At 41.1% G+C, this 22,156-nt stretch overlaps 7 protein-coding genes across 7 annotated transcripts; all 7 read left to right on the top strand.

The window, feature by feature from the left end:
* Positions 1-5: 5 nt before the first annotated feature.
* On the top strand, positions 6-4,375 carry LOC307033051 (equilibrative nucleobase transporter 1-like; the record flags this gene model as incomplete). Its single annotated transcript, XM_079671323.1, has 9 exons — positions 6-23; positions 542-634; positions 726-865; positions 1,166-1,269; positions 1,395-1,538; positions 2,038-2,145; positions 2,406-2,592; positions 3,388-3,511; positions 3,614-4,375. Coding segments are annotated over 9 exons (1,029 nt in total), but the record flags the coding sequence as incomplete, so codon positions are not given.
* A 119-nt stretch (positions 4,376-4,494) lies between these two features.
* LOC307033761 (uncharacterized protein) lies at positions 4,495-6,046 on the top strand. The gene is made up of 5 exons (XM_079672343.1): positions 4,495-4,595; positions 4,668-4,723; positions 4,808-5,122; positions 5,266-5,891; positions 5,973-6,046. The coding sequence occupies exons 1-5, from the start codon at positions 4,570-4,572 to the stop codon at positions 5,985-5,987; spliced, it is 1,038 nt and encodes a 345-aa protein (XP_079528469.1). The 5' UTR covers positions 4,495-4,569; the 3' UTR covers positions 5,988-6,046.
* A 1,534-nt stretch (positions 6,047-7,580) lies between these two features.
* LOC307033763 (uncharacterized protein) lies at positions 7,581-9,132 on the top strand. Its single transcript, XM_079672345.1, has 5 exons — positions 7,581-7,681; positions 7,754-7,809; positions 7,894-8,208; positions 8,352-8,977; positions 9,059-9,132. The coding sequence occupies exons 1-5, from the start codon at positions 7,656-7,658 to the stop codon at positions 9,071-9,073; spliced, it is 1,038 nt and encodes a 345-aa protein (XP_079528471.1). The 5' UTR covers positions 7,581-7,655; the 3' UTR covers positions 9,074-9,132.
* A 1,554-nt stretch (positions 9,133-10,686) lies between these two features.
* Positions 10,687-12,238, top strand: LOC307033760 (uncharacterized protein). The gene is made up of 5 exons (XM_079672342.1): positions 10,687-10,787; positions 10,860-10,915; positions 11,000-11,314; positions 11,458-12,083; positions 12,165-12,238. The coding sequence occupies exons 1-5, from the start codon at positions 10,762-10,764 to the stop codon at positions 12,177-12,179; spliced, it is 1,038 nt and encodes a 345-aa protein (XP_079528468.1). The 5' UTR covers positions 10,687-10,761; the 3' UTR covers positions 12,180-12,238.
* A 1,536-nt stretch (positions 12,239-13,774) lies between these two features.
* On the top strand, positions 13,775-15,326 carry LOC307033758 (uncharacterized protein). Its single transcript, XM_079672340.1, has 5 exons — positions 13,775-13,875; positions 13,948-14,003; positions 14,088-14,402; positions 14,546-15,171; positions 15,253-15,326. The coding sequence occupies exons 1-5, from the start codon at positions 13,850-13,852 to the stop codon at positions 15,265-15,267; spliced, it is 1,038 nt and encodes a 345-aa protein (XP_079528466.1). The 5' UTR covers positions 13,775-13,849; the 3' UTR covers positions 15,268-15,326.
* Positions 15,327-16,880: 1,554 nt separating this feature from the next.
* On the top strand, positions 16,881-18,432 carry LOC307033762 (uncharacterized protein). The gene is made up of 5 exons (XM_079672344.1): positions 16,881-16,981; positions 17,054-17,109; positions 17,194-17,508; positions 17,652-18,277; positions 18,359-18,432. The coding sequence occupies exons 1-5, from the start codon at positions 16,956-16,958 to the stop codon at positions 18,371-18,373; spliced, it is 1,038 nt and encodes a 345-aa protein (XP_079528470.1). The 5' UTR covers positions 16,881-16,955; the 3' UTR covers positions 18,374-18,432.
* Positions 18,433-19,993: 1,561 nt separating this feature from the next.
* On the top strand, positions 19,994-21,548 carry LOC307033764 (uncharacterized protein). The gene is made up of 5 exons (XM_079672346.1): positions 19,994-20,082; positions 20,156-20,211; positions 20,294-20,608; positions 20,770-21,395; positions 21,475-21,548. Exons 1-5 carry the CDS (start codon positions 20,057-20,059, stop codon positions 21,487-21,489), a joined length of 1,038 nt encoding a protein of 345 aa, XP_079528472.1. The 5' UTR covers positions 19,994-20,056; the 3' UTR covers positions 21,490-21,548.
* The last annotated feature ends 608 nt before the right edge of the window (positions 21,549-22,156 follow it).

Below are 22,156 nucleotides of genomic sequence, written 5' to 3'. Positions count from 1 at the left end.
TGTTTCTACTGACCAACTTGCAGGTACTAAAGCTGTCTCTGAGATAAAAGAAAATGTAAAGTCCATTCATCGGGACATTGTTTAACCTCTCATGTTCAGACTCTTAGATTGAGATGAGGCTTGATCAATCCTTCCTATGTTTCAGAATTAGACTGTGGCTAATATATTTGCTTTTGCCTTAACATTTTGGACATATTTGAGATTTTTCTCCTGTAAACACAGGATCAAAACCATACCTCTAAGTCATATAACGCCTTAGAACTTAGACTCTGAAACACAGTTATCAGAGCTTTTTGGAAGCATAAGAGGATTGATGTTCAAGATCTGATTTTTCACAAGCTTTGAAACCTTTAAACATCTGTCCTCAATGCATCACTTAACAGGAACCCAACCAAAAAAAGGAGTTTTCCCTCAAACTTTTCTTAGAAACCGAGTCCTAAAGGGTAATGTTTAATTCAAATGATGCAGTAGAAAACCACATCATCATATTCAAACAAGAAATTAAAATCATCAAAAAAATGTTTGTATTCTTCTCATGAAGTTAGGAATCTTGTTCGGGTCACATCGCTCCACTGTCATCACTCTCTATAATGGGTCCATTGGCTCTTCATCCGCGCTCTTCCTTGTCATCAAGGTAAGAAACACTCGCTCACTATTTTCGTATATTTGCAATATATTCAAACACTATCATGTTGTAACAATGACCTTGTTGTTCTGTTTTGCAGCTGTTGCATGAGGCTGGCATCTTTTTCCTCCCCTCCTTCCTCTTCCTCTCCGCCTGCAGCGTCCTTCACCTGCTCAGGACTTTCTTCCTGCTGCCCCGAGGCAAAATTCCCCACCCTCTGCCTGATGGCTACACATGCGGGTACAGATACAAAAATCACACACGCCCACACATCAAGAGAATACTTTTTTATCTGTGCTCTATGTTAGAAGTTCTTGTTTACTGTATAGACATCAGAGCAATGTGAGTTGATAGTATTCAGAATATGTTATTTTGTATATCTATTATTTTGGGTGCTCCTTTTACAGAGATTAATGTATTATTCATATGAAAAGGCTGCAAAACATTGAGCTTTCATGTGTACACTTGTGATCAAATCACCCCAGACGCATGTTAATCCCAGGTGTAAAAAGGGCCCTTGTCACCTTTGATCTTTGTCAGGATAACATGTGGTAAATCAAAGACTCTGAGCTTGGAGCAGATAACAGCGGAGGGTAACAATCAACCGACGACAGAGGAGGTCAAGGACGTCCCTGTGGGTCAAGGTCTGTTCACTTCAAATCGCACAGATATTTAAAACAGGATAAACTAATCAAATATTCTATCTGTCTTTATTTTTGTTCTTTCCTCATCTTCATCCATCTCTACGGTCTCCTCTTGTCTCCCTCAGAGAAGAGTTTACGTGAGTGTTTGAAGTCCAGGCTCTTCTGGTGGCACCTGCTGTGGCTGTCAGTGATGCTGCTCAGACATTACCTCTACATCGGCACCCTCAACCCCATGCTGCATCGGCTGACGGATGGAGATCCTTCACTTGGTAAACATGCACAAACACTACCTTTTGTCTGATTGTCTAAGCAAATTTCCTGCAAACCTTCCTTATCATACCGTCTTTCCGCCTTGGTAACCACAGCACATAGTCTCTGGCAGAAATAAACTCATTCACATTGGAAAACTTGGCAGATTATCACAGCCAACACCTTCAGAAAATCCAGCAAGACCAGCTGGATCAAGCACCACCGTAAGAGCCAGAGTATAAGAGAATATAGGCCGCCCCAGTATGGATCTTGGGCTGTTTAACTACCCAGCATGCTCCTTGCTGATATCTGGTTAACAGTGAATTAAAACGGATGAATTATGACTCTGACTGGCTCAGCAACAAGAGACTGACTGCCCACATCTTGCAGGAACCGGGCTACAAGGTGGCATCCCTGATCAACTTGTTCTGGTTCATGATTCCTGTAGTACGAGGGATGTTAGACTCTGAAGGACATTTTTGTTTCTAACTATCTTGTCCTTGCTTGTGTGTCTCACAGTGAGCTGGTACACCGATGCCTTTGCTATAACACAGCTGTGTGGTGTGTTGTGTGCTCCATGGAATGGCCTCATCTTCGACAGAAACAAGGGCAAACCTAGCACTGAAGGTAACAACATTCTAAAAAGAGCTTGTAATAAACCCAACATGAGAAAGACATGGTGTCCTAAAGTGAGACCCATCTCAGGGCACAAGACAGCACAGTCAGTGGGCCCTTACCATATAGTGAATAAAATATGATCATGTTCAACGTGCCTACGTCATTAAAGGGATTAGTTGCGGCTGAGTGCTCTGGTCTGTATGTATGGAGATGTCAGCAGAGTTTCTCTTTAAAGGAACAGGTGTGTGTTGTATTGTGTGCATCTGTAGGAGAGAGTGAACAGGAAGCAGATCTGAGAGCCTCAGTACTTTCTCTCTTCCTGACGGCGCTGCAGTGTGTGTTGTTCTCAGTCTGTGCCTGCATCCCCTCCCTGCCGCTTCAGTACTTCACATTTGTCCTGGAGGTAATCAACCGCTCTTTCCTCTTTGGCGGCAACGCAGCTTTCATCAATGTGGCGTGAGTATCAAACACACATACGACCACATACAAATTAATTCAGGACACAGCATGTTCTTGAGGCATGCAGCATACATACACCATTCAGCAACTTTCATAAATAACCTGACCATTTTGTACCCATCAATCACACTGGATAATACATTTAAAGGATGTTTGTTGATGTATTTGTCTACAACTTCTGCTGTTAACCATCCACAACTAACTGCTGGCGTATGTGCTTCAAAACGATAGGTGTCCCGACTCTCATGCTAAAGAGTCTTGAAAAAGGGTTACACAATGTTGTATTGCCACCTCCCTGGTGGTGTGATCATAATGTATGATGAGGGATATGCTGTAAAGCGTAATGTTGATGTATATGAGCTTCTCTGGCTGTATTTATGTTTTAAAAAACTCATATATCCAATTAAGGAGAACTGAAGCTCATTGAGTTTGTTCTATCCCACCAAAATGAGGATTGACCTGAAGTAGACATTTTCTACATCATGTGTTCTTATTTACTTGTAGGCTCGTTCATTATATGGGTTTTAAGTGGACAATTTTGTAAGTGTTACCTTCATCTAAGATTGTTTTAAATACTTGATCGGTGTGTGTGTGTGTGTGTGTGTGTGTGTGGTGTGTGTGTGTGTGTGTGTGTGTGTGTGTGTGTGTGTGTGTGTGTGTGTGTGTGTGTGTGTGCGTGTGTGTGTGTGTGTGTGTGTGTGTGTGTGTGTGTGTGTGTGTGTGTGTGTGTGTGTGTGTGTGTGTGTGTGTGTGTGTGTGTGTCTGTGTGTGTCTGTGTGTGTCTGTGTGTAGTTTCCCGTTGCGCCACTTTACGAAGCTGTATGGCCTGGTCCTGGCTCTATCTTCAGTGTTTTCCCTGCTGCAGTATGCCTGCTTTGCACTGGTGAACGGACCTCTTCATGGAGACCCTTTATATGTAAGTACAAAGCATCTCGCCTCATTAATCTGGTAATTTTCCTCCCGAATTAGCACCTGTATTTCATCTCACTGCCTCCTCTCTTCCTCCATGTGTCTGCAGGTGAACATTGGTGTGTCGCTGCTCATCTTGCTCGCCTTCATCCATCCTCTCTCTGTGTTCCTGCACTGTCGAAGTCTCGCCTCCCAGCGAGCCATCAGTGCCTCCTCATAATGTTTGTAAAATGGGATTTGCACTTCAAATTATGTCAGCAATGATAAGCATCAAAGCTCTGCCATCTGCTGGACACTTAATTCTCAGTGTAGCTGTTAGATACAGATATTACTGTGCCAAACGTACTCAATCTCATTCTATGTTTTGATTTTAACAAACATATAAATCTTGTGTTTTGAGCATGTCTGTAAGTAGAAAAAAATGTGATGTCATGATGGATTCCGTTTTTTATTTGAATATGCCAAATGTAATGATATTCATCAAATTATACAGAGATATATTTATGTCTCAGGTCCACCTTTTTTTTAAGTGCAACAACTGAGGAGGTTGTCAAGTTGTTGAAATGTTATGAAATATATTTTCAATATGAAAATATAGTGTGTTAAATGGAATCATTCCCTATATAAATGTAATGGTAATATGATAAGAAGAAACTTTTTAAAAACAACAAGTAAATGTATGTTGTACAAATACAAATTAAAGAGATACAGTATGTAAAGGCTGAACTCCAAAATACCCCTGCGTTTTTTGTCCAGTGTTTGGTGGATGTCAATGTATACACTATTTTTTTAAGTCATGTACATTTTGCCCAACTCCTAAGCTGAATACAATGTCAATGAATAACATTTTGGTGAAAAAGGTGCAGTATAATATCAACCCATTTTCTTCTTGAGCTGTCCTCATTGGCTCCTGTCAGACTGATTGCTGAGGCTTGATCCACCTGCTGAGTCCTTCACCAGCAGCTGTCCGTCATTTACTCGTTAAGGTCTGATTGGTCCAAGCTTGTCTCTGGTAACACTTATAACCGTCCTCCTTTGCCAGGTTCTCCAGTGAATGCCTTCATCATGATGACTTCACGGTTTGCTGCAGGGTAAGTATCTGCTGTGCTTTAAGTTGACTTGTTACTCATACAAATGTGTTCAACTATTCCAAATTATTTCAGGGCTTCCCTCTTTGCGATGCTGATTGTGAGCATGTGCTGCCTTCCTGTTCAGCAAGGTGATGTGTCTTCGACTTTGGTAAAATGTTTGTTTTTTCAGTTGACTTAGCTTCCTAGTAAACTTGTTTTTCTCTTGTACCTAGGCTCTTATCCTGGGGCCTACTATGGTGGACGTAAACCCAACACGGCTCCTAATGTTAACTTGTACCAGCAAAGGCCCTCTGGTCAGTTTTCACCTGAGGATGTTGAGTATTACAATGGGATCTACCAATCACTTTATCAGGATGTAGCACAGCAGGAGCCCAGTGTCCCTCAGCTAACTGCTCAAAGAGAACCAGAACCTGCTGTTGGTCCTGGTTCTTTTGGACCGGTTAATTCAGGTTACAGGGGAACTTCAGCAAGGCAAAACCCTGACAACTCTGCTCAACCAGAAGCTGCTTATCAACCTGCCCCTCCAGGTAATGATCTCATGCTTAATGTTATGTTTAATTTCCAAATCAGTTTGCAATTTAAAAAAATCATCCCTGGCAAATCTTGGCCTCACTGTTTTCTTGACTACAAATTCATGTGAGTTTCAAACTTCTCTACATTTCTGTTTCAGAAGTCAAATGGGCTGTTGAACCTCCCAGGATGCTGTCCGGAGGTGAGGAAGTGTCGACAGGCACCCGTGCCATTGTCTCCAGTCAACCAGAAAACACGAGTCCTCCTGGATCATTTTACCAGGCAGGGGAGTTGTCCACTTATTCCCAAATCTTAGAGCAGGGTAACTCTGAGCAGGAGACTGAGGACCTAGTGCCTTTTCCTCCAGGACCTTATCAAGCTCCACCTCCTAGGTCAGAGTCTGCGGGACAAGGATATGCTAGACCAAGCTTAACCAGCGAATCTCGACCAGAAGCCAACACGGGCGGAGTTGTGTTCCCTTACCGGTTCTATGACTACTTCTTCCTGAACGGAGAGTACCCCCCAGGCACAGTCAGTTTTTCCAGCGACAGCTACGAGCAAGGAAGAGACAGTTTTCAAGATGTTAGCTATGTGAGAGACTATTTCCCCAATAACCCTGCACCCGTACAGGGGAGCCAGGCCGCTGCTGCTGCACCCGTCCAGAACTTTTACGCACCCAGGATACCCGTGATGGCTGGTTCTGGACGGGATGGTGCAAAGACTGCTTCCCCTAGAGGCTTCAGGCAGCCAATCAGCAACCAGGCCCCTGGCTACAACTTTGGTTCTGTATGTTCACAAAATGTGTTGGCATATTAATAACTGCATGTTTCTAACTTGTACTAAACTTGGTCTTTTCCTGTCTTTAAGGGTGGATACTGGTGACGTGGATGCCTACAGCAGCATGAACAAAGATATCTGCTCAATAAATATTTTGTTAATTACTCTGGCTTCAAGGTTGATACTCTTGACTTGGGAACTCTCTTGCAGAAGGAGAAACACAATTTTTAAGATGGTTTAAAACTTCCTGTGAAATCACTTTTAATATAATTTGGGATTGTTTTGTGTATTGTTATTGCACGGCTCTACTCTTATTTGCAATTTCCATTGGCAAAAGGTGTTAGATGGTACACTATTTATGAAAAAAACAAATGTATATCAGTGGGCTGAGTACTACAAAAGGGTTAAAAAAAACACAATTGTTTTTGCTGGCCCAAGATAAGAGACCAAATTGGGGAAATGTTCGCGTTGCAGCATTACAAAAAACAATGCATTGCACATAAGTAGAAATAAACAATACTAGAATGGCATTAAAAAAGTAGAAAATATACAGTAGACTGTGAAGATAAATCTATAAACCCAGATGGCTTGAGAGTAACTTCTGCCTGATCAAAGGCAGTCAAATCTGCGACTTCTGTTGACATGTCGGGTGGTTATAGTTTCTTTGAGATCTCTATTCACCATGCTGTGGATTAGGTGACACATTAAATGCATCCTTTCAATGTTATTTTACATACAAACATTTCCCCTCCTGCATCCATCCTCTCTCTGTGTTCCTGCACTGTCGGAAGTCTCGCCTCGTATCGAGCTTTCAGTGCCTCATGTTTCTGAAATGAGATTTTCACTTCAAATGAAGTCACCCATGATAAGCAACACAGCTCTGCCATCTGCTGGATGCTTCATTCTCAATTTAGCCGTTAGATACTTAATACTGTGCTGAACTTTCTCAATCTCCATCTTTGCTTTGATGGTATCAAAAATATATTATGTCAGGTGTTTGTCAGTCAGTAGGAAAATATTATGTCATGGATTCAGTTTTTTTATTTGAATATGCCAAATGTAATGATATTCATCAAATTATACAGAGATACAATTTGTTTCAGTTCAATTGTTTTTTAAAGTGCAACAACTGAAGAGGTCAAGTTAAAATGTTATGAAATATATTTTCAATACGAAAATATAGTGTGTTGGAATTATTCCCTTATTTGCCCAGATATTTTTCAATTTCTGAAAAATATTAAACACCTGCAGGCAACTGGCTATCATTTTTTTTTTATATAAATGTAATTGTAATCTGATAAGATATTTTTTTAAAACAAGGAAATGTTTGTTTAGCATGATATTCAAATACAAATTAAAGAGACTCCAAACTACCCCTGTGTTTTTTGTCCAGTGTTTGGTGGGTGTTTGGAGTCCATGTTTTCTGGTGAAATTTGGTTGAGACTTATCAGACATTTATCAGACTTTTTATTGTTTGTCAATTTATATACTATTTTTTTAAGTCATGTACATTTTGCCCAACTCCTAAGCTGAATACAATGTCAATGAATAACATTTTGGTGAAAAAGGTGCAGTATAATATCAACCCATTTTCTTCTTGAGCTGTCCTCATTGGCTCCTGTCAGACTGATTGCTGAGGCTTGATCCACCTGCTGAGTCCTTCACCAGCAGCTGTCCGTCATTTACTCGTTAAGGTCTGATTGGTCCAAGCTTGTCTCTGGTAACACTTATAACCGTCCTCCTTTGCCAGGTTCTCCAGTGAATGCCTTCATCATGATGACTTCACGGTTTGCTGCAGGGTAAGTATCTGCTGTGCTTTAAGTTGACTTGTTACTCATACAAATGTGTTCAACTATTCCAAATTATTTCAGGGCTTCCCTCTTTGCGATGCTGATTGTGAGCATGTGCTGCCTTCCTGTTCAGCAAGGTGATGTGTCTTCGACTTTGGTAAAATGTTTGTTTTTTCAGTTGACTTAGCTTCCTAGTAAACTTGTTTTTCTCTTGTACCTAGGCTCTTATCCTGGGGCCTACTATGGTGGACGTAAACCCAACACGGCTCCTAATGTTAACTTGTACCAGCAAAGGCCCTCTGGTCAGTTTTCACCTGAGGATGTTGAGTATTACAATGGGATCTACCAATCACCTTATCAGGATGTACCACAGCAGGAGCCCAGTGTCCCTCAGCTAACTGCTCAAAGAGAACCAGAACCTGCTGTTGGTCCTGGTTCTTTTGGACCGGTTAATTCAGGTTACAGGGGAACTTCAGCAAGGCAAAACCCTGACAACTCTGCTCAACCAGAAGCTGCTTATCAACCTGCCCCTCCAGGTAATGATCTCATGCTTAATGTTATGTTTAATTTCCAAATCAGTTTGCAATTTAAAAAAATCATCCCTGGCAAATCTTGGCCTCACTGTTTTCTTGACTACAAATTCATGTGAGTTTCAAACTTCTCTACATTTCTGTTTCAGAAGTCAAATGGGCTGTTGAACCTCCCAGGATGCTGTCCGGAGGTGAGGAAGTGTCGACAGGCACCCGTGCCATTGTCTCCAGTCAACCAGAAAACACGAGTCCTCCTGGATCATTTTACCAGGCAGGGGAGTTGTCCACTTATTCCCAAATCTTAGAGCAGGGTAACTCTGAGCAGGAGACTGAGGACCTAGTGCCTTTTCCTCCAGGACCTTATCAAGCTCCACCTCCTAGGTCAGAGTCTGCGGGACAAGGATATGCTAGACCAAGCTTAACCAGCGAATCTCGACCAGAAGCCAACACGGGCGGAGTTGTGTTCCCTTACCGGTTCTATGACTACTTCTTCCTGAACGGAGAGTACCCCCCAGGCACAGTCAGTTTTTCCAGCGACAGCTACGAGCAAGGAAGAGACAGTTTTCAAGATGTTAGCTATGTGAGAGACTATTTCCCCAATAACCCTGCACCCGTACAGGGGAGCCAGGCCGCTGCTGCTGCACCCGTCCAGAACTTTTACGCACCCAGGATACCCGTGATGGCTGGTTCTGGACGGGATGGTGCAAAGACTGCTTCCCCTAGAGGCTTCAGGCAGCCAATCAGCAACCAGGCCCCTGGCTACAACTTTGGTTCTGTATGTTCACAAAATGTGTTGGCATATTAATAACTGCATGTTTCTAACTTGTACTAAACTTGGTCTTTTCCTGTCTTTAAGGGTGGATACTGGTGACGTGGATGCCTACAGCAGCATGAACAAAGATATCTGCTCAATAAATATTTTGTTAATTACTCTGGCTTCAAGGTTGATACTCTTGACTTGGGAACTCTCTTGCAGAAGGAGAAACACAATTTTTAAGATGGTTTAAAACTTCCTGTGAAATCACTTTTAATATAATTTGGGATTGTTTTGTGTATTGTTATTGCACGGCTCTACTCTTATTTGCAATTTCCATTGGCAAAAGGTGTTAGATGGTACACTATTTATGAAAAAAACAAATGTATATCAGTGGGCTGAGTACTACAAAAGGGTTAAAAAAAACACAATTGTTTTTGCTGGCCCAAGATAAGAGACCAAATTGGGGAAATGTTCGCGTTGCAGCATTACAAAAAACAATGCATTGCACATAAGTAGAAATAAACAATACTAGAATGGCATTAAAAAAGTAGAAAATATACAGTAGACTGTGAAGATAAATCTATAAACCCAGATGGCTTGAGAGTAACTTCTGCCTGATCAAAGGCAGTCAAATCTGCGACTTCTGTTGACATGTCGGGTGGTTATAGTTTCTTTGAGATCTCTATTCACCATGCTGTGGATTAGGTGACACATTAAATGCATCCTTTCAATGTTATTTTACATACAAACATTTCCCCTCCTGCATCCATCCTCTCTCTGTGTTCCTGCACTGTCGGAAGTCTCGCCTCGTATCGAGCTTTCAGTGCCTCATGTTTCTGAAATGAGATTTTCACTTCAAATGAAGTCACCCATGATAAGCAACACAGCTCTGCCATCTGCTGGATGCTTCATTCTCAATTTAGCCGTTAGATACTTAATACTGTGCTGAACTTTCTCAATCTCCATCTTTGCTTTGATGGTATCAAAAATATATTATGTCAGGTGTTTGTCAGTCAGTAGGAAAATATTATGTCATGGATTCAGTTTTTTTATTTGAATATGCCAAATGTAATGATATTCATCAAATTATACAGAGATACAATTTGTTTCAGTTCAATTGTTTTTTAAAGTGCAACAACTGAAGAGGTCAAGTTAAAATGTTATGAAATATATTTTCAATACGAAAATATAGTGTGTTGGAATTATTCCCTTATTTGCCCAGATATTTTTCAATTTCTGAAAAATATTAAACACCTGCAGGCAACTGGCTATCATTTTTTTTTTATATAAATGTAATTGTAATCTGATAAGATATTTTTTTAAAACAAGGAAATGTTTGTTTAGCATGATATTCAAATACAAATTAAAGAGATACAGTATGTAAAGGCTGAACTCCAAACTACCCCTGTGTTTTTTGTCCAGTGTTTGGTGGGTGTTTGGAGTCCATGTTTTCTGGTGAAATTTGGTTGAGACTTATCAGACATTTATCAGACTTTTTATTGTTTGTCAATTTATATACTATTTTTTTAAGTCATGTACATTTTGCCCAACTCCTAAGCTGAATACAATGTCAATGAATAACATTTTGGTGAAAAAGGTGCAGTATAATATCAACCCATTTTCTTCTTGAGCTGTCCTCATTGGCTCCTGTCAGACTGATTGCTGAGGCTTGATCCACCTGCTGAGTCCTTCACCAGCAGCTGTCCGTCATTTACTCGTTAAGGTCTGATTGGTCCAAGCTTGTCTCTGGTAACACTTATAACCGTCCTCCTTTGCCAGGTTCTCCAGTGAATGCCTTCATCATGATGACTTCACGGTTTGCTGCAGGGTAAGTATCTGCTGTGCTTTAAGTTGACTTGTTACTCATACAAATGTGTTCAACTATTCCAAATTATTTCAGGGCTTCCCTCTTTGCGATGCTGATTGTGAGCATGTGCTGCCTTCCTGTTCAGCAAGGTGATGTGTCTTCGACTTTGGTAAAATGTTTGTTTTTTCAGTTGACTTAGCTTCCTAGTAAACTTGTTTTTCTCTTGTACCTAGGCTCTTATCCTGGGGCCTACTATGGTGGACGTAAACCCAACACGGCTCCTAATGTTAACTTGTACCAGCAAAGGCCCTCTGGTCAGTTTTCACCTGAGGATGTTGAGTATTACAATGGGATCTACCAATCACTTTATCAGGATGTAGCACAGCAGGAGCCCAGTGTCCCTCAGCTAACTGCTCAAAGAGAACCAGAACCTGCTGTTGGTCCTGGTTCTTTTGGACCGGTTAATTCAGGTTACAGGGGAACTTCAGCAAGGCAAAACCCTGACAACTCTGCTCAACCAGAAGCTGCTTATCAACCTGCCCCTCCAGGTAATGATCTCATGCTTAATGTTATGTTTAATTTCCAAATCAGTTTGCAATTTAAAAAAATCATCCCTGGCAAATCTTGGCCTCACTGTTTTCTTGACTACAAATTCATGTGAGTTTCAAACTTCTCTACATTTCTGTTTCAGAAGTCAAATGGGCTGTTGAACCTCCCAGGATGCTGTCCGGAGGTGAGGAAGTGTCGACAGGCACCCGTGCCATTGTCTCCAGTCAACCAGAAAACACGAGTCCTCCTGGATCATTTTACCAGGCAGGGGAGTTGTCCACTTATTCCCAAATCTTAGAGCAGGGTAACTCTGAGCAGGAGACTGAGGACCTAGTGCCTTTTCCTCCAGGACCTTATCAAGCTCCACCTCCTAGGTCAGAGTCTGCGGGACAAGGATATGCTAGACCAAGCTTAACCAGCGAATCTCGACCAGAAGCCAACACGGGCGGAGTTGTGTTCCCTTACCGGTTCTATGACTACTTCTTCCTGAACGGAGAGTACCCCCCAGGCACAGTCAGTTTTTCCAGCGACAGCTACGAGCAAGGAAGAGACAGTTTTCAAGATGTTAGCTATGTGAGAGACTATTTCCCCAATAACCCTGCACCCGTACAGGGGAGCCAGGCCGCTGCTGCTGCACCCGTCCAGAACTTTTACGCACCCAGGATACCCGTGATGGCTGGTTCTGGACGGGATGGTGCAAAGACTGCTTCCCCTAGAGGCTTCAGGCAGCCAATCAGCAACCAGGCCCCTGGCTACAACTTTGGTTCTGTATGTTCACAAAATGTGTTGGCATATTAATAACTGCATGTTTCTAACTTGTACTAAACTTGGTCTTTTCCTGTCTTTAAGGGTGGATACTGGTGACGTGGATGCCTACAGCAGCATGAACAAAGATATCTGCTCAATAAATATTTTGTTAATTACTCTGGCTTCAAGGTTGATACTCTCTTGCAGAAGGAGAAACACAATTTTTAAGATGGTTTAAAACTTCCTGTGAAATCACTTTTAATATAATTTGGGATTGTTTTGTGTATTATTGCACGGCTCTACTCTTATTTGCAATTTCCATTGGCAAAAGGTGTTAGATGGTACACTATTTATGAAAAAAACAAATGTATATCAGTGGGCTGAGTACTACAAAAGGGTTAAAAAAAACACAATTGTTTTTGCTGGCCCAAGATAAGAGACCAAATTGGGGAAATGTTCGCGTTGCAGCATTACAAAAAACAATGCATTGCACATAAGTAGAAATAAACAATACTAGAATGGCATTAAAAAAGTAGAAAATATACAGTAGACTGTGAAGATAAATCTATAAACCCAGATGGCTTGAGAGTAACTTCTGCCTGATCAAAGGCAGTCAAATCTGCGACTTCTGTTGACATGTCGGGTGGTTATAGTTTCTTTGAGATCTCTATTCACCATGCTGTGGATTAGGTGACACATTAAATGCATCCTTTCAATGTTATTTTACATACAAACATTTCCCCTCCTGCATCCATCCTCTCTCTGTGTTCCTGCACTGTCGGAAGTCTCGCCTCGTATCGAGCTTTCAGTGCCTCATGTTTCTGAAATGAGATTTTCACTTCAAATGAAGTCACCCATGATAAGCAACACAGCTCTGCCATCTGCTGGATGCTTCATTCTCAATTTAGCCGTTAGATACTTAATACTGTGCTGAACTTTCTCAATCTCCATCTTTGCTTTGATGGTATCAAAAATATATTATGTCAGGTGTTTGTCAGTCAGTAGGAAAATATTATGTCATGGATTCAGTTTTTTTATTTGAATATGCCAAATGTAATGATATTCATCAAATTATACAGAGATACAATTTGTTTCAGTTCAATTGTTTTTTAAAGTGCAACAACTGAAGAGGTCAAGTTAAAATGTTATGAAATATATTTTCAATACGAAAATATAGTGTGTTGGAATTATTCCCTTATTTGCCCAGATATTTTTCAATTTCTGAAAAATATTAAACACCTGCAGGCAACTGGCTATAATTTTTTTTTTATATAAATGTAATTGTAATCTGATAAGATATTTTTTTAAAACAAGGAAATGTTTGTTTAGCATGATATTCAAATACAAATTAAAGAGATACAGTATGTAAAGGCTGAACTCCAAACTACCCCTGTGTTTTTTGTCCAGTGTTTGGTGGGTGTTTGGAGTCCATGTTTTCTGGTGAAATTTGGTTGAGACTTATCAGACATTTATCAGACTTTTTATTGTTTGTCAATTTATATACTATTTTTTTAAGTCATGTACATTTTGCCCAACTCCTAAGCTGAATACAATGTCAATGAATAACATTTTGGTGAAAAAGGTGCAGTATAATATCAACCCATTTTCTTCTTGAGCTGTCCTCATTGGCTCCTGTCAGACTGATTGCTGAGGCTTGATCCACCTGCTGAGTCCTTCACCAGCAGCTGTCCGTCATTTACTCGTTAAGGTCTGATTGGTCCAAGCTTGTCTCTGGTAACACTTATAACCGTCCTCCTTTGCCAGGTTCTCCAGTGAATGCCTTCATCATGATGACTTCACGGTTTGCTGCAGGGTAAGTATCTGCTGTGCTTTAAGTTGACTTGTTACTCATACAAATGTGTTCAACTATTCCAAATTATTTCAGGGCTTCCCTCTTTGCGATGCTGATTGTGAGCATGTGCTGCCTTCCTGTTCAGCAAGGTGATGTGTCTTCGACTTTGGTAAAATGTTTGTTTTTTCAGTTGACTTAGCTTCCTAGTAAACTTGTTTTTCTCTTGTACCTAGGCTCTTATCCTGGGGCCTACTATGGTGGACGTAAACCCAACACGGCTCCTAATGTTAACTTGTACCAGCAAAGGCCCTCTGGTCAGTTTTCACCTGAGGATGTTGAGTATTACAATGGGATCTACCAATCACTTTATCAGGATGTAGCACAGCAGGAGCCCAGTGTCCCTCAGCTAACTGCTCAAAGAGAACCAGAACCTGCTGTTGGTCCTGGTTCTTTTGGACCGGTTAATTCAGGTTACAGGGGAACTTCAGCAAGGCAAAACCCTGACAACTCTGCTCAACCAGAAGCTGCTTATCAACCTGCCCCTCCAGGTAATGATCTCATGCTTAATGTTATGTTTAATTTCCAAATCAGTTTGCAATTTAAAAAAATCATCCCTGGCAAATCTTGGCCTCACTGTTTTCTTGACTACAAATTCATGTGAGTTTCAAACTTCTCTACATTTCTGTTTCAGAAGTCAAATGGGCTGTTGAACCTCCCAGGATGCTGTCCGGAGGTGAGGAAGTGTCGACAGGCACCCGTGCCATTGTCTCCAGTCAACCAGAAAACACGAGTCCTCCTGGATCATTTTACCAGGCAGGGGAGTTGTCCACTTATTCCCAAATCTTAGAGCAGGGTAACTCTGAGCAGGAGACTGAGGACCTAGTGCCTTTTCCTCCAGGACCTTATCAAGCTCCACCTCCTAGGTCAGAGTCTGCGGGACAAGGATATGCTAGACCAAGCTTAACCAGCGAATCTCGACCAGAAGCCAACACGGGCGGAGTTGTGTTCCCTTACCGGTTCTATGACTACTTCTTCCTGAACGGAGAGTACCCCCCAGGCACAGTCAGTTTTTCCAGCGACAGCTACGAGCAAGGAAGAGACAGTTTTCAAGATGTTAGCTATGTGAGAGACTATTTCCCCAATAACCCTGCACCCGTACAGGGGAGCCAGGCCGCTGCTGCTGCACCCGTCCAGAACTTTTACGCACCCAGGATACCCGTGATGGCTGGTTCTGGACGGGATGGTGCAAAGACTGCTTCCCCTAGAGGCTTCAGGCAGCCAATCAGCAACCAGGCCCCTGGCTACAACTTTGGTTCTGTATGTTCACAAAATGTGTTGGCATATTAATAACTGCATGTTTCTAACTTGTACTAAACTTGGTCTTTTCCTGTCTTTAAGGGTGGATACTGGTGACGTGGATGCCTACAGCAGCATGAACAAAGATATCTGCTCAATAAATATTTTGTTAATTACTCTGGCTTCAAGGTTGATACTCTTGACTTGGGAACTCTCTTGCAGAAGGAGAAACACAATTTTTAAGATGGTTTAAAACTTCCTGTGAAATCACTTTTAATATAATTTGGGATTGTTTTGTGTATTGTTATTGCACGGCTCTACTCTTATTTGCAATTTCCATTGGCAAAAGGTGTTAGATGGTACACTATTTATGAAAAAAACAAATGTATATCAGTGGGCTGAGTACTACAAAAGGGTTAAAAAAAACACAATTGTTTTTGCTGGCCCAAGATAAGAGACCAAATTGGGGAAATGTTCGCGTTGCAGCATTACAAAAAACAATGCATTGCACATAAGTAGAAATAAACAATACTAGAATGGCATTAAAAAAGTAGAAAATATACAGTAGACTGTGAAGATAAATCTATAAACCCAGATGGCTTGAGAGTAACTTCTGCCTGATCAAAGGCAGTCAAATCTGCGACTTCTGTTGACATGTCGGGTGGTTATAGTTTCTTTGAGATCTCTATTCACCATGCTGTGGATTAGGTGACACATTAAATGCATCCTTTCAATGTTATTTTACATACAAACATTTCCCCTCCTGCATCCATCCTCTCTCTGTGTTCCTGCACTGTCGGAAGTCTCGCCTCGTATCGAGCTTTCAGTGCCTCATGTTTCTGAAATGAGATTTTCACTTCAAATGAAGTCACCCATGATAAGCAACACAGCTCTGCCATCTGCTGGATGCTTCATTCTCAATTTAGCCGTTAGATACTTAATACTGTGCTGAACTTTCTCAATCTCCATCTTTGCTTTGATGGTATCAAAAATATATTATGTCAGGTGTTTGTCAGTCAGTAGGAAAATATTATGTCATGGATTCAGTTTTTTTATTTGAATATGCCAAATGTAATGATATTCATCAAATTATACAGAGATACAATTTGTTTCAGTTCAATTGTTTTTTAAAGTGCAACAACTGAAGAGGTCAAGTTAAAATGTTATGAAATATATTTTCAATACGAAAATATAGTGTGTTGGAATTATTCCCTTATTTGCCCAGATATTTTTCAATTTCTGAAAAATATTAAACACCTGCAGGCAACTGGCTATCATTTTTTTTTTATATAAATGTAATTGTAATCTGATAAGATATTTTTTTAAAACAAGGAAATGTTTGTTTAGCATGATATTCAAATACAAATTAAAGAGATACAGTATGTAAAGGCTGAACTCCAAACTACCCCTGTGTTTTTTGTCCAGTGTTTGGTGGGTGTTTGGAGTCCATGTTTTCTGGTGAAATTTGGTTGAGACTTATCAGACATTTATCAGACTTTTTATTGTTTGTCAATTTATATACTATTTTTTTAAGTCATGTACATTTTGCCCAACTCCTAAGCTGAATACAATGTCAATGAATAACATTTTGGTGAAAAAGGTGCAGTATAATATCAACCCATTTTCTTCTTGAGCTGTCCTCATTGGCTCCTGTCAGACTGATTGCTGAGGCTTGATCCACCTGCTGAGTCCTTCACCAGCAGCTGTCCGTCATTTACTCGTTAAGGTCTGATTGGTCCAAGCTTGTCTCTGGTAACACTTATAACCGTCCTCCTTTGCCAGGTTCTCCAGTGAATGCCTTCATCATGATGACTTCACGGTTTGCTGCAGGGTAAGTATCTGCTGTGCTTTAAGTTGACTTGTTACTCATACAAATGTGTTCAACTATTCCAAATTATTTCAGGGCTTCCCTCTTTGCGATGCTGATTGTGAGCATGTGCTGCCTTCCTGTTCAGCAAGGTGATGTGTCTTCGACTTTGGTAAAATGTTTGTTTTTTCAGTTGACTTAGCTTCCTAGTAAACTTGTTTTTCTCTTGTACCTAGGCTCTTATCCTGGGGCCTACTATGGTGGACGTAAACCCAACACGGCTCCTAATGTTAACTTGTACCAGCAAAGGCCCTCTGGTCAGTTTTCACCTGAGGATGTTGAGTATTACAATGGGATCTACCAATCACTTTATCAGGATGTAGCACAGCAGGAGCCCAGTGTCCCTCAGCTAACTGCTCAAAGAGAACCAGAACCTGCTGTTGGTCCTGGTTCTTTTGGACCGGTTAATTCAGGTTACAGGGGAACTTCAGCAAGGCAAAACCCTGACAACTCTGCTCAACCAGAAGCTGCTTATCAACCTGCCCCTCCAGGTAATGATCTCATGCTTAATGTTATGTTTAATTTCCAAATCAGTTTGCAATTTAAAAAAATCATCCCTGGCAAATCTTGGCCTCACTGTTTTCTTGACTACAAATTCATGTGAGTTTCAAACTTCTCTACATTTCTGTTTCAGAAGTCAAATGGGCTGTTGAACCTCCCAGGATGCTGTCCGGAGGTGAGGAAGTGTCGACAGGCACCCGTGCCATTGTCTCCAGTCAACCAGAAAACACGAGTCCTCCTGGATCATTTTACCAGGCAGGGGAGTTGTCCACTTATTCCCAAATCTTAGAGCAGGGTAACTCTGAGCAGGAGACTGAGGACCTAGTGCCTTTTCCTCCAGGACCTTATCAAGCTCCACCTCCTAGGTCAGAGTCTGCGGGACAAGGATATGCTAGACCAAGCTTAACCAGCGAATCTCGACCAGAAGCCAACACGGGCGGAGTTGTGTTCCCTTACCGGTTCTATGACTACTTCTTCCTGAACGGAGAGTACCCCCCAGGCACAGTCAGTTTTTCCAGCGACAGCTACGAGCAAGGAAGAGACAGTTTTCAAGATGTTAGCTATGTGAGAGACTATTTCCCCAATAACCCTGCACCCGTACAGGGGAGCCAGGCCGCTGCTGCTGCACCCGTCCAGAACTTTTACGCACCCAGGATACCCGTGATGGCTGGTTCTGGACGGGATGGTGCAAAGACTGCTTCCCCTAGAGGCTTCAGGCAGCCAATCAGCAACCAGGCCCCTGGCTACAACTTTGGTTCTGTATGTTCACAAAATGTGTTGGCATATTAATAACTGCATGTTTCTAACTTGTACTAAACTTGGTCTTTTCCTGTCTTTAAGGGTGGATACTGGTGACGTGGATGCCTACAGCAGCATGAACAAAGATATCTGCTCAATAAATATTTTGTTAATTACTCTGGCTTCAAGGTTGATACTCTTGACTTGGGAACTCTCTTGCAGAAGGAGAAACACAATTTTTAAGATGGTTTAAAACTTCCTGTGAAATCACTTTTAATATAATTTGGGATTGTTTTGTGTATTATTGCACGGCTCTACTCTTATTTGCAATTTCCATTGGCAAAAGGTGGTAGATGGTACACTATTTATGAAAAAAACAAATGTATATCAGTGGGCTGAGTACTACAAAAGGGTTAAAAAAAACACAATTGTTTTTGCTGGCCCAAGATAAGAGACCAAATTGGGGAAATGTTCGCGTTGCAGCATTACAAAAAACAATGCATTGCACATAAGTAGAAATAAACAATACTAGAATGGCATTAAAAAAGTAGAAAATATACAGTAGACTGTGAAGATAAATCTATAAACCCAGATGGCTTGAGTAACTTCTGCCTGATCAAAGGCAGTCAAATCTGCGACTTCTGTTGACATGTCGGGTGGTTATAGTTTCTTTGAGATCTCTATTCACCATGCTGTGGATTAGGTGACACATTAAATGCATCCTTTCAATGTTATTTTACATACAAACATTTCCCCTCCTGCATCCATCCTCTCTCTGTGTTCCTGCACTGTCGGAAGTCTCGCTTCGTATCGAGCTTTCAGTGCCTCATGTTTCTGAAATGAGATTTTCACTTCAAATGAAGTCACCCATGATAAGCAACACAGCTCTGCCATCTGCTGGATGCTTCATTCTCAATTTAGCCGTTAGATACTTAATACTGTGCTGAACTTTCTCAATCTCCATCTTTGCTTTGATGGTATCAAAAATATATTATGTCAGGTGTTTGTCAGTCAGTAGGAAAATGTTATGTCATGGATTCAGTTTTTTTATTTGAATATGCCAAATGTAATGATATTCATCAAATTATACAGAGATACAATTTGTTTCAGTTCAATTGTTTTTTAAAGTGCAACAACTGAAGAGGTCAAGTTAAAATGTTATGAAATATATTTTCAATACGAAAATATAGTGTGTTGGAATTATTCCCTTATTTGCCCAGATATTTTTCAATTTCTGAAAAATATTAAACACCTGCAGGCAACTGGCTATAAAGATTTTTTTATATAAATGTAATTGTAATCTGATAAGATATTTTTTTAAAACAAGGAAATGTTTGTTTAGCATGATATTCAAATACAAATTAAAGAGATACAGTATGTAAAGGCTGAACTCCAAACTACCCCTGTGTTTTTTGTCCAGTGTTTGGTGGGTGTTTGGAGTCCATGTTTTCTGGTGAAATTTGGTTGAGACTTATCAGACATTTATCAGACTTTTTATTGTTTGTCAATTTATACACTATTTTTTTAAGTCATGTACATTTTGCCCAACTCCTAAGCTGAATACAATGTCAATGAATAACATTTTGGTGAAAAAGGTGCAGTATAATATCAACCCATTTTCTTCTTGAGCTGTCCTCATTGGCTCCTGTCAGACTGATTGCTGAGGCTTGATCCACCTGCTGAGTCCTTCACCAGCAGCTGTCCGTCATTTACTCGTTAAGGTCTGATTGGTCCAAGCTTGTCTCTGGTAACACTTATAACCGTCCTCCTTTGCCAGGTTCTCCAGTGAATGCCTTCATCATGATGACTTTACGGTTTGCTGCAGGGTAAGTATCCGCTGTGCTTTAAGTTGACTTGTTACTCATACAAATGTGTTCATACTATTCCAAATTATTTCAGGGCTTCCCTCTTTGCGATGCTGATTGTGAGCATGTGCTGCCTTCCTGTTCAGCAAGGTGATGTGTCTTCGACTTTGGTAAAATGTTTGTTTTTTCAGCTGAATTAGCTTCCTAGTAAACTTGTTTTTCTCGTACCTAGGCTCTTATCCTGGGGCCTACTATGGTGGACGTAAACCCAACACGGCTCCTAATGTTAACTTCTACCAGCAAAGGCCCTCTGGTCAGTTTTCACCTGAGGATGTTGAGTATTACAATGGGATCTACCAATCACTTTATCAGGATGTACCACAGCAGGAGCCCAGTGTCCCTCAGCTAACTGCTCAAAGAGAACCAGAACCTGCTGTTGGTCCTGGTTCTTTTGGACCGGTTAATTCAGGTTACAGGGGAACTTCAGCAAGGCAAAACCCTGACAACTCTGCTCAACCAGAAGCTGCTTATCAACCTGACCCTCCAGGTAATGATCTCATGCTTAATGTTATGTGCTTTAACTGCCAAATCAGTTTGCTTATTGCGCAATAAAAATAAAAATAAATCCTCCCTGGCAAATCTTGGCCTCACTCTTTTCTTGACTACAAATTCATGTGAGTTTCAAACTTCTCTACATTTCTCTTTCAGAAGTCAAATGGGCTGTTGAACCTCCCAGGATGCTGTCCGGAGGTGAGGAAGTGTCGACAGGCACCCGTGCCGTTGTCTCCAGTCAACCAGAAAACACGAGTCCTCCTGGATCATTTTACCAGGCAGGGGAGTTGTCCACTTATTCCCAAATCTTAGAGCAGGGTAACTCTGAGCAGGAGACGGAGGACCTAGTGCCTTTTCCTCCAGGACCTTATCAAGCTCCACCTCCTAGGTCAGAGTCTGCGGGACAAGGATATGCTAGACCAAGCTTAACCAGCGAATCTCGACCAGAAGCCAACACGGGCGGAGTTGTGTTCCCTTACAGGTTCTATGACTTCTTCTTCCTGAACGGAGAGTACCCCCCAGGCACAGTCAGTTTTTCCAGAGACAGCTACGAGCAAGGAAGAGACAGTTTTCAAGATGTTAGCTATGTGAGAGACTATTTCCCCAATAACCCTGCACCCGTACAGGGCAGCCAGGCCGCTGCTGCTGCACCCGTCCAGAACTTTTACGCACCCAGGATACCCGTGATGGCTGGTTCTGGACGGGATGGTGCAAAGACTGCTTCCCCTAGAGGTTTCAGGCAGCCAATCAGCAACCAGGCCCCTGGCTACAACTTTGGTTATGTATGTTCACAAAATGTGTTGGCATATTAATAACTGCATTTCTAACTTGTACTAAACTTGGTCTTTTCCTGTCTTTAAGGGTGGATACTGGTGACGTGGATGCCTACAGCAGCATGAACAAAGATATCTTCTAAATAAATATTTTGTTAATTACTCTGGCTTCAAGGTTGATACTCTGGACTTGGGAACTCTCTTGCAGAAGGAAAAACCCAATTTTTAAGATGGTTTAAAACTTCCTGTGAAATCACTTTTAATATAATTTGGGATTGTTTTGTGTATTGTTATTGCACGGCTCTACTCTTATTTGCGATTTCCCTTGGCAAAAGGTGTTAGATGGTACACTATTTATGAAAAAAACAAAATCAGTGGGCTGAGTACTACAAAAGGGTTAAAAAAAACACCATTGTTTTTGCTGGCCCAAGATAAGAGACCAAATTGGGGAAATGTTCGCGTTTTAGCATTACAAAAAACAATGCATTGCACATAAGTAGAAATAAACAATACTAGAATGGCATTAAAAAGTAGAAAAATATACAGTAGACTGTGAAGATAAATCTATAAACCCAGATGGCTTGAGAGTAACTTCTGCCTGATCAAAGGCAGTCAAATCTGCGACTTCTGTTGACATGTCGGGTGGTTAGTTTCTTTGAGATCTCTATTCACCATGCTGTGGATTAGGTGACACATTAAATGCATCCTTTCAATGTTCTTTTACATACAAACATTTCCCCTCCTGCATCCATCCTCTCTGTGTTCCTGCA

This window comes from Notothenia rossii (genome assembly GCF_949606895.1).
Source record: "Notothenia rossii genome assembly, chromosome: 3".
NCBI lineage: Eukaryota > Metazoa > Chordata > Actinopteri > Perciformes > Nototheniidae > Notothenia > Notothenia rossii.
This window is presented reverse-complemented; position numbering and strand designations above follow the sequence as displayed.